The sequence below is a fragment of the Lissotriton helveticus genome, chromosome 7 (genome assembly GCF_964261635.1).
Source record: "Lissotriton helveticus chromosome 7, aLisHel1.1, whole genome shotgun sequence".
Taxonomy (NCBI): domain Eukaryota; kingdom Metazoa; phylum Chordata; class Amphibia; order Caudata; family Salamandridae; genus Lissotriton; species Lissotriton helveticus.
Window position 1 is genome coordinate 519416168 of NC_136068.1, and position 12972 is coordinate 519429139.

Below are 12972 nucleotides of genomic sequence, written 5' to 3' on the forward strand. Positions count from 1 at the left end.
GCAAGTAAATCTATTTAATACTCGAGTCAATCGATCTGTTACTCTGCCCATGAAGAACAAGGTCGTATTTGTGTGTATTTATTAATGTATTTAGTCAAAAAATATCACACTAACTCATTCCTTACATTTCATAAAATTAAGCTTAGGTTTCTGACACATCTCTAAAAACGGACCTACAAACTCCAAATTAAATTAGAAAATGTCATTAGTGCAGTACTTGTGAGGCCTCGACTCGAATAATTGATGTAATTGAACAAGGTCAACTGTATTATGCACCATTATGCACCTTAGTGTTTTACTACTTGTGTTCGCCAAATGAGTCCGAGCAGGGGTTAAAAAATCAATGGCTCATTTGGCATGGAGAAGCCGCACATCCGAGACTATCCAACATCTGCCTTCAGAAGAGATTGTAAAACTATTTCAAATTCTTCCAGCACGCTCCCGTGTCTTGTTTTTTAGCTTTATTGCTGGAATAGATTGACTGTTTAAATGCCTCTAGAAATGTCCATACTAGCCTTGCTCACTGCTTGTTACCCGATTCGAGCAACTGGTTGTCTCTCTGCTCCTTGGGATTATACAGAGCCTTTTCTCTTTCCTACTATTTTTCTATTTTGGCTGATTGTACGTCTGTGTTCACTTCCCTGCGTGGCAGTCCACCCCCCCCCTCCAGTAAGTTTATCTATTAAACGATTCATGATTCAAGCACCATGGCCAATATTTCCTTTTGTGGTCCACGATTTGACCTACAGTTTTCTAAACGTTTCATATCTGTGCAAAGTTACAATGTTTATGGTGAATGTTTGTGGTGTTCGTATAATGACCATTCCTGTCCCTTGCATATTAGGGTCAGTTGTCTGCAGCCGTGGATCAGATGGCATCTGCGCGGTCGCAATTCGATAGATGGCAGACCGACCATGAAAATGCTCGGAGGATCTACGAGGTGAGCCCACTTCACAATGGAACTACCTGTATGACTGGGTATTACGCGGAGGGCTTCAGTTTAAATCCCTCATCTGCATGTGTCTGTAGAGCTGAAATGTAGCACTTGCCACAATCTATTGAGCGGCCAACAAGAGGAGCAGCCAGTGATGAATTTTAGAGTATAATTCTTCAGCTTCTGTGGATGGTGCAGGTGGCGGTTTAGCTAGGATGATACAGGAGGGAACAGGTTGGGCTGGCATATCCACTGTAGCTCCAGGAAGACAGAACCACTGATTACATGAATAACTACCATATTGAAATTTAATGTGGATTTCCTACAAGGGATTTCAGCAAATATGCCGTGGGTCATCCCCTCTTAAGACCAGTTAACATACAAAAGTACTGAGGCATGCGTAAGTAGTCCATACAGTAGTGCTGATTTGTAGCTACTCGAGTATACAAACTCAGTCCATAATGTGTTTTCTTCTTTCTATTATCCAGTCTTCGTGCACAACTAGCACCAATGGCAGCCGACACGTTTTTCGTCCAACGGACTTTTTCAAGGCAACCAGTAAAGGTGTCAATAAAAGCCAGAAGAGGTCAGAAAACTGGTCCCAATATGGTCTGACCTCACAAACATGTTCTTAATATGCGTAATGCGCTCTGTTTGGTATTGCCAGCCAAATGCACAGTAGTAGGTGTAGTCTAGGATTCTCCTTCGATGTGGGACTTCAGAAGCATGTATAAAATAGGCAAAAGTCACAGCTTCATTAGAAAGTGGTCCAGTCCACTGCGTTTCCGGTAGAGCGGTTACAGGACTTGATACGCCTTGTAACCCTCCAGGCATGGATAACACCATATGGTCCCCATAATTCCCTTGTGAACACTATTTCGGCTGGAAATAAAAATGAGTATAGTTTTTCAGGTTCCCAAGATTGTGCATGGGTGCACAATTGTGTGAAATGCACACTTTGCGATAATGAGAGAATACAGTGTGGATTGTCAATGTTATAGGCACATTAAGAATTAATGCTTATTGCTAAACTAGAAAATCAGTAATCGCTCAAATACAACACTTGTATAAAAATGTGGTAAACCATAATTGTAGCTTTCATAACCTACACAATTAGTGTTGAAGCCATATCTTTTTCCTTGAGCAGGGATCTAAAGCTAGAAGTATTACATCTTGACTCGTTCACTTGGCACAAAAAAGTAAGATTGGCCCAGGTCTACCACCATTGTTTACAATACCTCAGGACTCCATAATCTCCAGCTAAAGAGGTTTCAAAGCTTCAGTAACATAGTTGTTTTCTCAGTTGTGAAATTCCCTTTCATCATGCTCCAATAGTTGTCCCTTTAGTCTGTAGCCCTAACTTCCTACCAGGCATTCAGGTCCACCTACTGAGCAAAACAATAACTAATCACCAGGGGCTCAACAGCTGGATCAGAGACCAAGTTTTGACATTGCCTGTTTCAACAGTAGAGCAAGCCTAGTTTGGGTAAAGGTGCTACTCCCAGTAAGGGAGTGGGCAGTGCCATGCTGATGGAAGACCTGTTGTAAATCTCATATCTATCATTGCAGATTGGTAACCATGATTGCTTTGTGGTGGTGGAGATAGTACACAAATTGTAGTCGCGCCACATCTGATTAAATGGAGGTTTCCTTGTGATGTGCTAGAAGTAGAGCATCATTTAATTATCGACATTGGAGACTCGTATCTTCAAGCTGCATGTGGCCATGAACATAGAGATGGACCTTCCTGTGCAGCTGCGTCATTTCCCTCACGAACCTTCAATTCTGTAATTTTGGGTGCTCGTTCTAACGTGTCACTCCAAATACATTACTTATTGCCCTGACCCAACTCTACTTTGTGCTTTCAAGCTGTTCTGTCCCAACACTTGCCTCGTGCCCCAAATATTAGAAACCTCTGTTGGCCCAAGAAACCATAAATAAGCCACTGTGGGAGACCCTAATCTGCTTAAATTCATGGTTCTGCACAAAATAAAAAAGTGGATGTAGAAGTTGCACACCATTCTCCCACCGTGCACATTCTTCTTGTTTCACCATCCTGCTGGTCTCTTCCCAAGATGTTCAGAATTTGGAAACTTTCTTGAACTTATGACTTCAAAGAATATTTTACCTTGACTCTGAAACGTATGTGAAGCTACACAGACATTCCAGCAAACATCCTCCCAATATCCACCCTCCTTTTTGCAACAAACTTTATGGCACTCCATGTTGCTGACCAAACTAGAAACCTTCGACATAACTGCAGACCCCTTTCGCTCTACAAGCTGCCCTTCCATGGCACAAACTAATCCATGCTTACCAGCACCCTCCTTGCGATAATTTGCACAAACGTGTTTCAAATCTTTTTAATGACAAGCCATTCCTCAAGCAGTCTTCATCCCTCAAAGAAGCTTGTAATGACTCCAGACAACCTTTTCAAATACAGGCTCATTAGTGCACTACTGTGTGCCAAAAGCATTCCAGTTGCCCTCCCACTTGGAGTCTAATGGACTCCTAATTGATTTTCAATCTAGTTTCCAACCTAATCGGCAGACTAATACCACTCTTATAGACGTCAAACAAGATCTGCTCAACTTTGCTGACCTGGGGCACAGCTGTGCATTGCCCTTTTATACCTCTCCATCGTCTTCCACACCATTGACCTTCAGGGGCTAATGGAAAGATTGTCCATCTTGATCCTCATCCGAGGTACCTTAACTTAGTCAGTTTCATCAAGTTGTGACTTTTACCTCCCCAGAAAAAAAGCAGACTTCAGATGGGGCATTCCCAAGGCTTTGTCTTATAACCAACAGTGTTCAACATTTGTTTGCCTCTAGCATTACCGGCATACTGGATTCCTGCAAGGTAGGATATCGCATGACTTTGGATGCCACTCTGTTTTACCTTGAGCTGGATGATGTCCGTGGAACCTCCTGGATGCAGAATATCTGGTTGTCTTTAAGGTGATGAAACTGATATCTTGCTTTTTGACCTGGTGAATCATACTCTTACATTTACCTTGCCCAGATGGTGATGAAACCTAAAATGTTTGAATTTTTCCCATGGAACTCTCTACCATTATATAAAAGACTTGAAGATCCTTAAAGGCCCGTTTATTCACTCTTGCATGTAGACTATGCTATATCCTACACTACCCACCCCCTAAAAAGAAATACTTCTCTTCAGCTGGCCTTTAATTCCTAGATGGTCTGATGCCTAAAACTAGCATGCCACCTTCGGCTTCAGGATTCTGTAGTTTAAGGCTGTCCTCTTTTTGGACACAGTAATGAAATGAAATGTGTACTTGTTAAGCGCACTTATACCCCAACTGGGGTGTTCTGGTGCTGTACACATACTGCTGTGGAACCCTTCCTGGCTTTTCCCTGTGAAATGTCCACTCCTGGTTGGCACCCCCAAGGTGAAGCCAGGCATCCCAGCGCTGTTGGGGCCGTTGTGGAGATTAAGCAAGCTATTGCCCAGAGTTGCAGAGTGGGACCCATGATTAGAAGAGGCACCGAGGCGAGAATGATCAGGTCCGAGGAAATTGAACCCAAGACCCGCCGAGGAGGGAATTGAACTCTGGTCCCGGGCCAGACCTCTGCATCAGGGTCTGCTGCTCTAACCATTGAGCCACACTTCTCTAATGGCGGGTGGGTGTGGTATGCCCCACGCTTCCTGATGGATCGCTTGGATCCACATCGGCCACTGCAAAGTATTATCTTACCTTGTACACTCAAAGTGCCTTGACACCACTGGGGGGTGGTTAATAGTGATTAAAAACCCTAAGTATATTAATGAATTGTGTAGTTAAGTAGTCCTACTTGGATAAAATAAAAAAATCTTTTGAAACGGATGTTTGTTTTACCTGTGTACTTCCTCATTATTATTCATAAAATTAATTACTCTGCTCAAGGTAGCATAGTGCATTTTTTAATCAAACTAATTTGTTGGTTATTTATAAAAGTAAATCTTGTTACTTGATGGCCTTACAATCTAATTAGGAAAACTGAATTTCTAAAATCATGGCGCTTCTAGTTCCTAAGCAGTACTTTTCAACTCTTCATGCATCAAATTATAGTACACCAAAAAGCTCTACTAAGGTCAGCTTGCCACATTTATCAAATGTTTGAAATGTGGAAGGTGAGTCACAGCACGCAAGTCACCTCGCTTTAGATCCATGTTCATGTAGTGGCTTGTATATAACAGTTTTCTGACGGTCTTAACACAATTTCTTAGTCGACCTTCAGAGAAGGGTTATTACTTAAGGGGTATGGAAGCCCCACTCGGGAAGCAACCACAATCCTGGCCGGGTCAATCAATATGAAGTGTGGACAATCACCCGATAGGGTATCCAGGCACTTGTAGGTTTCAGCATCTCCTTCGAACAGCCAGGTCTTGGGGGCCCTGCAGAATTCCGAATGACGTGAGGGTCCAGAGTTGCATGGGGAGGCTGTTCCAGGGTTTTGCTGCTATGTGGGAGAAGGATCCCCTCCACCTCTGCTTAGGTAGATATGAAGTGTGGGCAAATGATATGGAGGCGGAGCGTAGTCTTCTAGACTTCGTGGAATTTCTGGTGGTGGTTAATGTAGGTAGGTCCTTGGTTGTGTAGAGCCTTGTGTGTGTGGATCAGCAACTTTAATTAGCACCTCTTCTGCATGGGGAGACACCGGAGTTGCCAGAGGTGTGGCGTGATACGGGATCTTCTAAGTTTGGGGAAGAATCTGGCGGTGGCATTCTGTATGGTATGAAGTCTTTGTAGCAGGTGTCTGGCAATTCCTACGTGGATGGTGTTGCCGTAGTCCATTCAGCTGGTGATCCTTTATGTTGGTGCCATTGGTTTCGCTATGTGTGACTAGGGCTGCTGCCTTTGTTGCTCTTAGCAGGCGCTGGAAGAGGTTGATGAAGGCCTTGAAGGGTACCCTTTTGGAGGTGTCTTTGCTGGTGGGCCATTTATTCTCCAGTTATTTGTCCCATTTAGCTGTTCTGGGATGTACCTGCTGGCCTTTTTGGAGGGTTTTCTCTGAATGCTGCTGGGAATGAATTTGTCGGTGCAATTGGTTATCGAGGCGTTGACATTCTTTACTCCCTGTACAGTGGCGGGGTTAGAGCTGTGTTGAGGGTGTCTGTTCAGCTGGCCTCTGAAATTTTACTCCACTCCCAGTGGGGGACGCTGGTCATCATGGGGGTGGCGGTGCGGGGGCAGATATGCTGAAGTGAATGATGGAGGGTTCAGTCCATGTGAGGTCACTGGTGTGGCTGTATTTGATGCAGCAGCTGGGGGTGGAAATGGGGTCCAGCAAGTATGAATGGGGCTAGGCAGGCAGCATGAGTGGCAGTGAAGAAAAACAATAGCAGCAGTGATTAAAAACGAGGGAAGCAAGACAAAAGCTGTGATGAAAAACGAGGGAGACAGTAGCAAGTGAAAACAGATGGGACAAGGAGAGAAAACAAACAAGGGAAATAAAATGGGAATGCAGAGCAAGGGCGAAGCAGCAGCTATGAGAGAGCTGGGCCTGGGACCATTAGGGTGACTGTCACTATATTAACCTGTGCTTAATCCCCTCCCCTGGTAGCTTAGCACAAACAGTCAGGCTTAATTTAGAGGCAATGTGTAACGAATTTATCAAACACACCAACTGTAATAAAGTTCAAGTGCAACACCAAGAAAAATCCCAAACCAGTTTAGAAAAATCAAACATTTTAATAAATGAAATGACCCCAGAACAAATTACATTCAATCAGTAGAACCAGAGTTATGGATTTTTAGAGTTTTTAGTCTAATCTAGCACCCAAAATATAAAAGCAGCAATGATGCTTAACTGGTCAAGCGAGACTGGGTCAAAGTCAAAACTGAAGGCCACCATGATGGACTGCTGGTAAAATATAAGGGATGGATGGATGGAGGCGGGGGGGGGGGGGTTCACTGTCCTACCTCCACACCTGGTTCTGGAAAGTTCTTCCCTGCCCCGGTCAAGGCTCCAATATGTCTGTGACCACAAAAGGCTGGTGCCAACATTCTAAAAGTGTCAAATGACTTAAAATTTGGCTTTATGATTAAAGAGGACTTTAAAGAGGACTTTAAATTGCAACTCATTTGCAGTTTTTCACTTACTCGACATGTAAAACTCAAATCCACATATCCTACTTATTAAATATCAAACTCCCTGCTCTATAGGCATTTAGGGTCTACCTTGGAGGAGACTTACATGTTTTGAAAAGGAAGACTTGGGCATGGCAAAAGATTTAATTTCCTGGTCAAGCTGGCAGTTTAAATATGAATACTGACTGCAGTGACCGGCCTGGACGTGTTTTAAAGTGCTATGAGTAGTTGGCACAATAAGTGGTGTCAGCCCACCAGTAGCATTTAATTTACAAGCCCAGGGTACATGTATATACCATTTAGTAGGGACTTGCAAGTAAATGAAACTCGCCAATCGGGTCTAGGACAGTTTTGCCAGGTTTTAGGGAAAGAGCACTTTGCACTTTACCTCCGCTAAAAAGTGCTAAATAGTCCTAATGCAAACTCCAATAAAATCAGAAAGCAGGAACGGTGAAGGCAGGCTGTTTGGAGTAACCCTGCCAAGAGGACCGGGTCCAACACAGACCAATTGTAAAAAGTATTAATCTGGACTGTTGGCATGGGCTCGCACTCTGCATCCTCACTAAGATTAAATGCTCTATGGCTAGAAAACTTGTGGCTTGCAACACCTCTGACGGAGCCACTGTAATCTGGTTTTGTCTGAGGTTGGTGCAGAATGGATTAGATTGGGCTGAATTGGTTTTGCATAGCAGTTGACTTTGAGCCTTCCGCGTGCCCAGCCCTGTAAGTCGAGATGCCAGAACAGATGCCTGCGCTTTCAGATTGTTTATTTCTTTTATTTTATTTCAGCCATAGTTACAGCTTTAATAGTCTGGTCCTTCGTTTTCTGGTGTGATATTGGAGGATTTGCCAAACAGTGGAGATTAGTTTTTGTTAGCATCACTTTTGCCTTTCTCTGATTTTGAACATTGTGACTAGAGCTCCTGGTTTTATGGTATTTTTTTTTTACATTTCCGCCTGTATTTATTCATATTTTTATTGGTTTTGTGAAAAAAATAAAGCTGAAACTGATACATTTCCACATTATTTTTAACCAATAAATATGCAGTCCTGCTTGAATGCCTGCCAAATTTCAGTGATATGAACACCTGCAGAAGATAAATCAATGCACTTCTATGAAAATATGCACATTTCAGTACCAGCCTTGTGCATATCTACTGCTGTTTAAGCCTCTTTAATAATATTCCTTTATCTGAAAGAGACACGTTAGTGATAGATTCCTTACCTTAGAATATCCCCAGGCATCAGACTGGATCCGGAAATGTTTGCGTAGCAGTACCCTTGCACGTCGGTAGGCATCTGCGGCTCCGCATCCGTCGTCGGCGTCGTGATGACGTCGGAGTACTTAGACGCCGCCTCCGCGTGCTGACATCAGTTCTTTTTTTTTTTTCGCGCCAGCAGCGCAGCTCCGGAAAAAGTGGTACCTTAGTCACTTTTTTACTAATCTTTTTTGATCATTCTTTTCGAAGTCTTCGACTCCGATCGGTGCCGGTAGGGATGCCAGGTTTTAAACCCTGTGAGGATTGTGACCGGCTGTCGGTCACCGACCCTCACCGTCGGTGTCTCCACTGCCTCGGCGTCGATCACGACGACAAGACCTGTTCCGACTGTCGGGCCCTGACTTCGAAGGCTAGGCGGGAGCGGTCCCGTAAGCGGCTCGAACTCCGGCAGTCGGCCAGCGCCGAGAACGGTCGCGGTCCGAACGGGTCGAAGTAGTCAGGTAAGCATAAGAAGACGAAGAGACGTCATCGCTCTTCCGACTGCCCCCCCCCCCCCCCCCCCGACGGTTCCGGGTCGTCTAACTTAACAACCTCTCTGGCGCCGCAGGTGTCACCCCCGGCGCCGTCCTCAGGCAGCGCCGTCCCCGATGCCGCCTCCGATCCGGTTCCGGCGTCGAAACGGCGCCACTGGGCGCTGCTTCAGACGCCGTTCGGAGAGTTCACTTTCCACGAACCGGCCCCATCCTTTGCTAACCCTGAGTTTCAGGAGATGGGTGATGAGGATTGGGAGGAGTCTGAGGACCCTCGGACACGTGAATGCCAGTCTTAAGAGGACTGAGCAGGTGAACTTGGGGAGGCCAGTGGTATAGACACATCACCTGACACTGGCTTTGTCTCACCTCCTACCGTGGCTACGGAGGGGGCAACCTATAGTGTGGTGATGAGGGCAGCCAAGGCCTTGGGTCTTGAGCTCCCCGTCGCGGCCGTGAGGACTTACCTCCTCACTGAGGTCCTTAAGCCGCAGTCATGCTCAGCTGAGCCTCTCCTGCAGTTTAACAAGGCCTTAACTGACGTTCTTTTGGGCACTTGGTCCAGGCCCGCTACAGGCTCGCCTGTAGATAGGAACGTGGCCAGACGCCACCGCCCGGCTACAGGCGACCCTTGTTTCCTGTCAACACACCCCACCCCTGAGAGCCTGGTAATCCAGGCCTCAAATTCCCAGACCGCATTCCCGTCGGTGCCGCCTGACAGGGAGAAGAACACTTTCTTGTCATAGTTCTCGTACCTCTTGGATTCCCTGAGTCTGGGACTGCGGTCTTCCAACACCGCGTGCCTCTTGGGCCGTTACACCCACTCTCTGTGGGATACGGTCGCGGACGTGCTGCCAGACTGCCCATTGGAGGTGCGGCCAAAACTCTGCCAAGCCCTTGTGGAGGCCCGAGATGCGGCACGTTATTCGATCCGATGTGGACTGGATACCACCGACTCTCTGGGCAGAGCGATGGCAACGACGGTGGCGATTCGTCTCCACGCCTTGTTGAGGTCCGCCAACTTCTCGGCTGATGTCCTGAAGGCACTCATGGACATGCCGTTTGATGGCCGTCGCCTTTTTGGCGACAAGGCAGACCATGCGCTCGAGCGCTTTAAGGACTCCAGGGCTACGGCCAAGTCCTTGGGCCTCTCGGCCTCGCGCCAGCAGTCTGCTGCCTTTCACTCCTTTCGTGGCCACTGAAGGGGTGTACCCACACATGCTGCCAGCCACGCTCCGCAGGGTACTTCCCAACGCGGTGGGGGCCGTGGAAACCGCTGTGGCGGCGGTCGGGGACAGCGGGGAGGTCAGTCCACACCTTCCCCCGCAGCATCTGCCTCAAAACCCTCCTAGTCCGTGCTTTTCGGCCCATGTGACACCAGTGGGGGGCAGGGTTTGCCATCACCACTCTCACTGGCGCACTGTCGTCGGACAGGTGGGTGCTGCAGATCGTCCGATGGGGCTACTCCCTCCCCTTCGAGACGACCCCTCAAGCCATGCCACCGCAACACCACCGCGTGTCGGGGGATCATTTGAGGCTTCTACAGGAGGAAGTTTCGGCCCTCTTGGCCAAGGGGGCCATCAAGCGCGTTCCTGGGCCAGAAGTAGGGTGTGGTTGTTACTCCCACTACTTTCTGGTACCCAAGAAGGGCAAAGGGGCCTACGCCCTATCTTGGACCTACGGAACGTCAACGGCTTCCTCCGGAAGGAGAAGTTCAAAATGCTGACTCTGGCTCAGGTCTTAGCTGCCCTGAACACGGGAGACTGGATGGTAGTGTTGGACTTGCAGGACACTTATTTCCACATCCCCTTCCTGCCGGCCCACCGGCGTTACCTGCAGTTCACGGTAGGCCACGAGCACTTTCAGTTTACCGTGCTCCCCTTCGGCCTTACCAGCACCCCACGGGTGTTCACGAAGGTGATGGCGGTGGTCGCAGCTCATCTGCGCAAGTTAGGGGTTTCAGTCTTCCCCCTACCTAGACGACTGGCTGTTGAAGGCGGGCTCGCCCCAGACAGTAGTCGGCCACCTCCATACAACGGCAGACCTCTTGCACCAGCTGGGGTTCTCCATCAATGTGCCAAAGTCACACCTGTGTCCCTCTCAGAAGCTCCTTTTCATCGGAGCTGTTCTCGACTCAGCGGGTTTACCCACCCGAACAGCGGGTTCGGGATATTAAGGCTCTGATTCTGATCTTTCAGCCGTTATCCCGAGTCTCGGTCAGGTTGACGCTGCGGCTTCTGGGGCTGATGGCCTCCTACATCCTTCTGGTGCGTCACGCCAGGTGGCGGATGCGGGCTCTGCAGTGGGACCTGAAGTTTCAGTGGGCCCAGCATCAGGGCAACCTGTCCGACCATGTCCTGATCTCGGAGGGCACTGCGAGACAGTTGCAGTGGTGGCTCACGGACCGCGATTGGGTCAGCGGCAGATCCCTCTCCCTTCCCCACCCGGAGCACGTAGTTGTGACGGACGCGTCCCTCCAGGGCTGGGGAGGCCACATGGGAGAGGCGGAGATCAGAGGCCTCTGGTCTCCGGCGAAGTCCCAGATCCATATCAACCTTCTGGAGCTGCGGGCGATTAGTCTAGCACTGAAGGCATTCCTCCCCTCTGTCCGGGTGAGTGTAGTGCAGGTGTTCAGACAACACCACCGCCATGTGGTACTGCAACAAACAGGGCAGGGTGGGGTCGTGGACCCTTTGCCAGGAGGCTCTGCGCCTCTGGCAATGGCTGGAACATCAGGGCGTGACCCTGGTGGTTCAACACCTGGCAGGTTCTCTGAACGCCAGGGCGGACGAACTCAGCCGTCGGTGCATGATGGATCACGAATGGCGTCTGAACTCTGACGTGGCGCAAGGCCTCTTTCGGCAATGGGGAGAGCCTTGGTTAGATCTATTAGCCACCGAAGAGAACGCGCAATGTCACCAGTTCTGCGCGTTGGAATTTCCAAGGCGGCACTCACTCGGAGACTCTTTTCATCGCGAGTGGAGTTGCGGTCTGTTGTACGCCTTTCCGCCTATACTACTTCTGCCCAGAGTGCTGAAGATCAGGCGTGACTGGGCACAAGTCATCCTTGTGGCTCCGGACTGGGCACGAAGATACTAGTATCCCGAGCTACTCAGCATGTCAGTCGATCCCCCGGTTTGTCTGCCTCTTCAGGAGGACCTTCTGTCGCAGCAGCAGGGGACGGTCCTCCGCCCGAACCTGTCCAGTCTCCACCTCCATGCTTGGAGATTGAGCGGTGACAGTTGAGGCCATTTGACTTGCTTCCTAAAGTCTGTAACATCATTCTGGCAGCCAGGCGTCCCTCCACAAAGTCGATATACGCCTGCAGGTGGAACAGATTTGTGGCATGGTGCACAGCAAAGCTGTGGATCCCCTTGCTGCCCCTCTCTCTGAGGTTCTTCTCTTCCTTCTTTCTCTTGCCCAGCAGGTCTCTGCTCTGGGCACTATCAAGGGCTACCTTTCTGCCCTTTCGGCCTTTCTGAGGCTGCCTGATCAACCTTTGTTCAAGTCCCCCATTGTAAATAGATTTCTAAAAGGCATCACACACACGTTTCCTCCTGTTCCGTTTGTGATGCCTCAGTGTGACTTGAACCTTGTTCTTACATTTCTGATGTGCGCTCCCTTCGAGCCACTTCACAACTGTCCTCTCCGCCTTCTTACTCTGAAGACTGCTTTCCTGGTTGCCATCACCTCTGCCAGGAGAGTGAGAGCTCCAGGCCCTTTCTTGTACTCCTCCTTTCCTTTCGGTCCATCCGGACAAGGTTGTGTTGCGTACTAAGCCATCTTTTCTGCCCAAGGTTGTCACAACCTTCCACATCGGGCAGTCTATCACCTTGCCAACCTTCTTTCCACCACCGCATCCTTCTAAAGAGGAAGAGCGGCTCCCCCGTCTGGACCCAAAACATGCGCTCATTCTATTTGGATCGCACACGCCAGTTCCGGGTGGATGACCAACTCTTTGTTGGTTACGTGGGCGCTAAGAAGGGGAAAGCGGTGCACAAGAGGACCATCTACCGGTGGATCATCTTGTGTATCCAGGCATGTTACTCCTTGGCTAAGAAGGAGCCCCCTGTTGGATTGCGGGCTCGTTCCACCCGAGCCACGGCGACTACAACTGCCCTAGGCCGGGGGGGTGCCCTTGCAAGACATCTGTCAGGCAGCTACGTGGGCATCGCTGCACACGTTTGCAAG

At 48.6% G+C, this 12972-nt stretch overlaps 1 protein-coding gene across 3 annotated transcripts in view; it reads left to right on the top strand.

The window, feature by feature from the left end:
- The window catches only part of LOC144768698 (zinc-binding protein A33-like), a 200108-nt gene that overhangs the window by 85390 nt on the left and 101746 nt on the right, over positions 1-12972 (top strand). For all 3 annotated transcript variants that reach the window (XM_078652561.1, XM_078652559.1, XM_078652560.1), the window contains exon 4: positions 845-940. In XM_078652561.1, coding sequence (XP_078508687.1) covers positions 845-940 — 96 coding nt within the window. The remainder of the gene's footprint in view (positions 1-844; positions 941-12972) is intronic.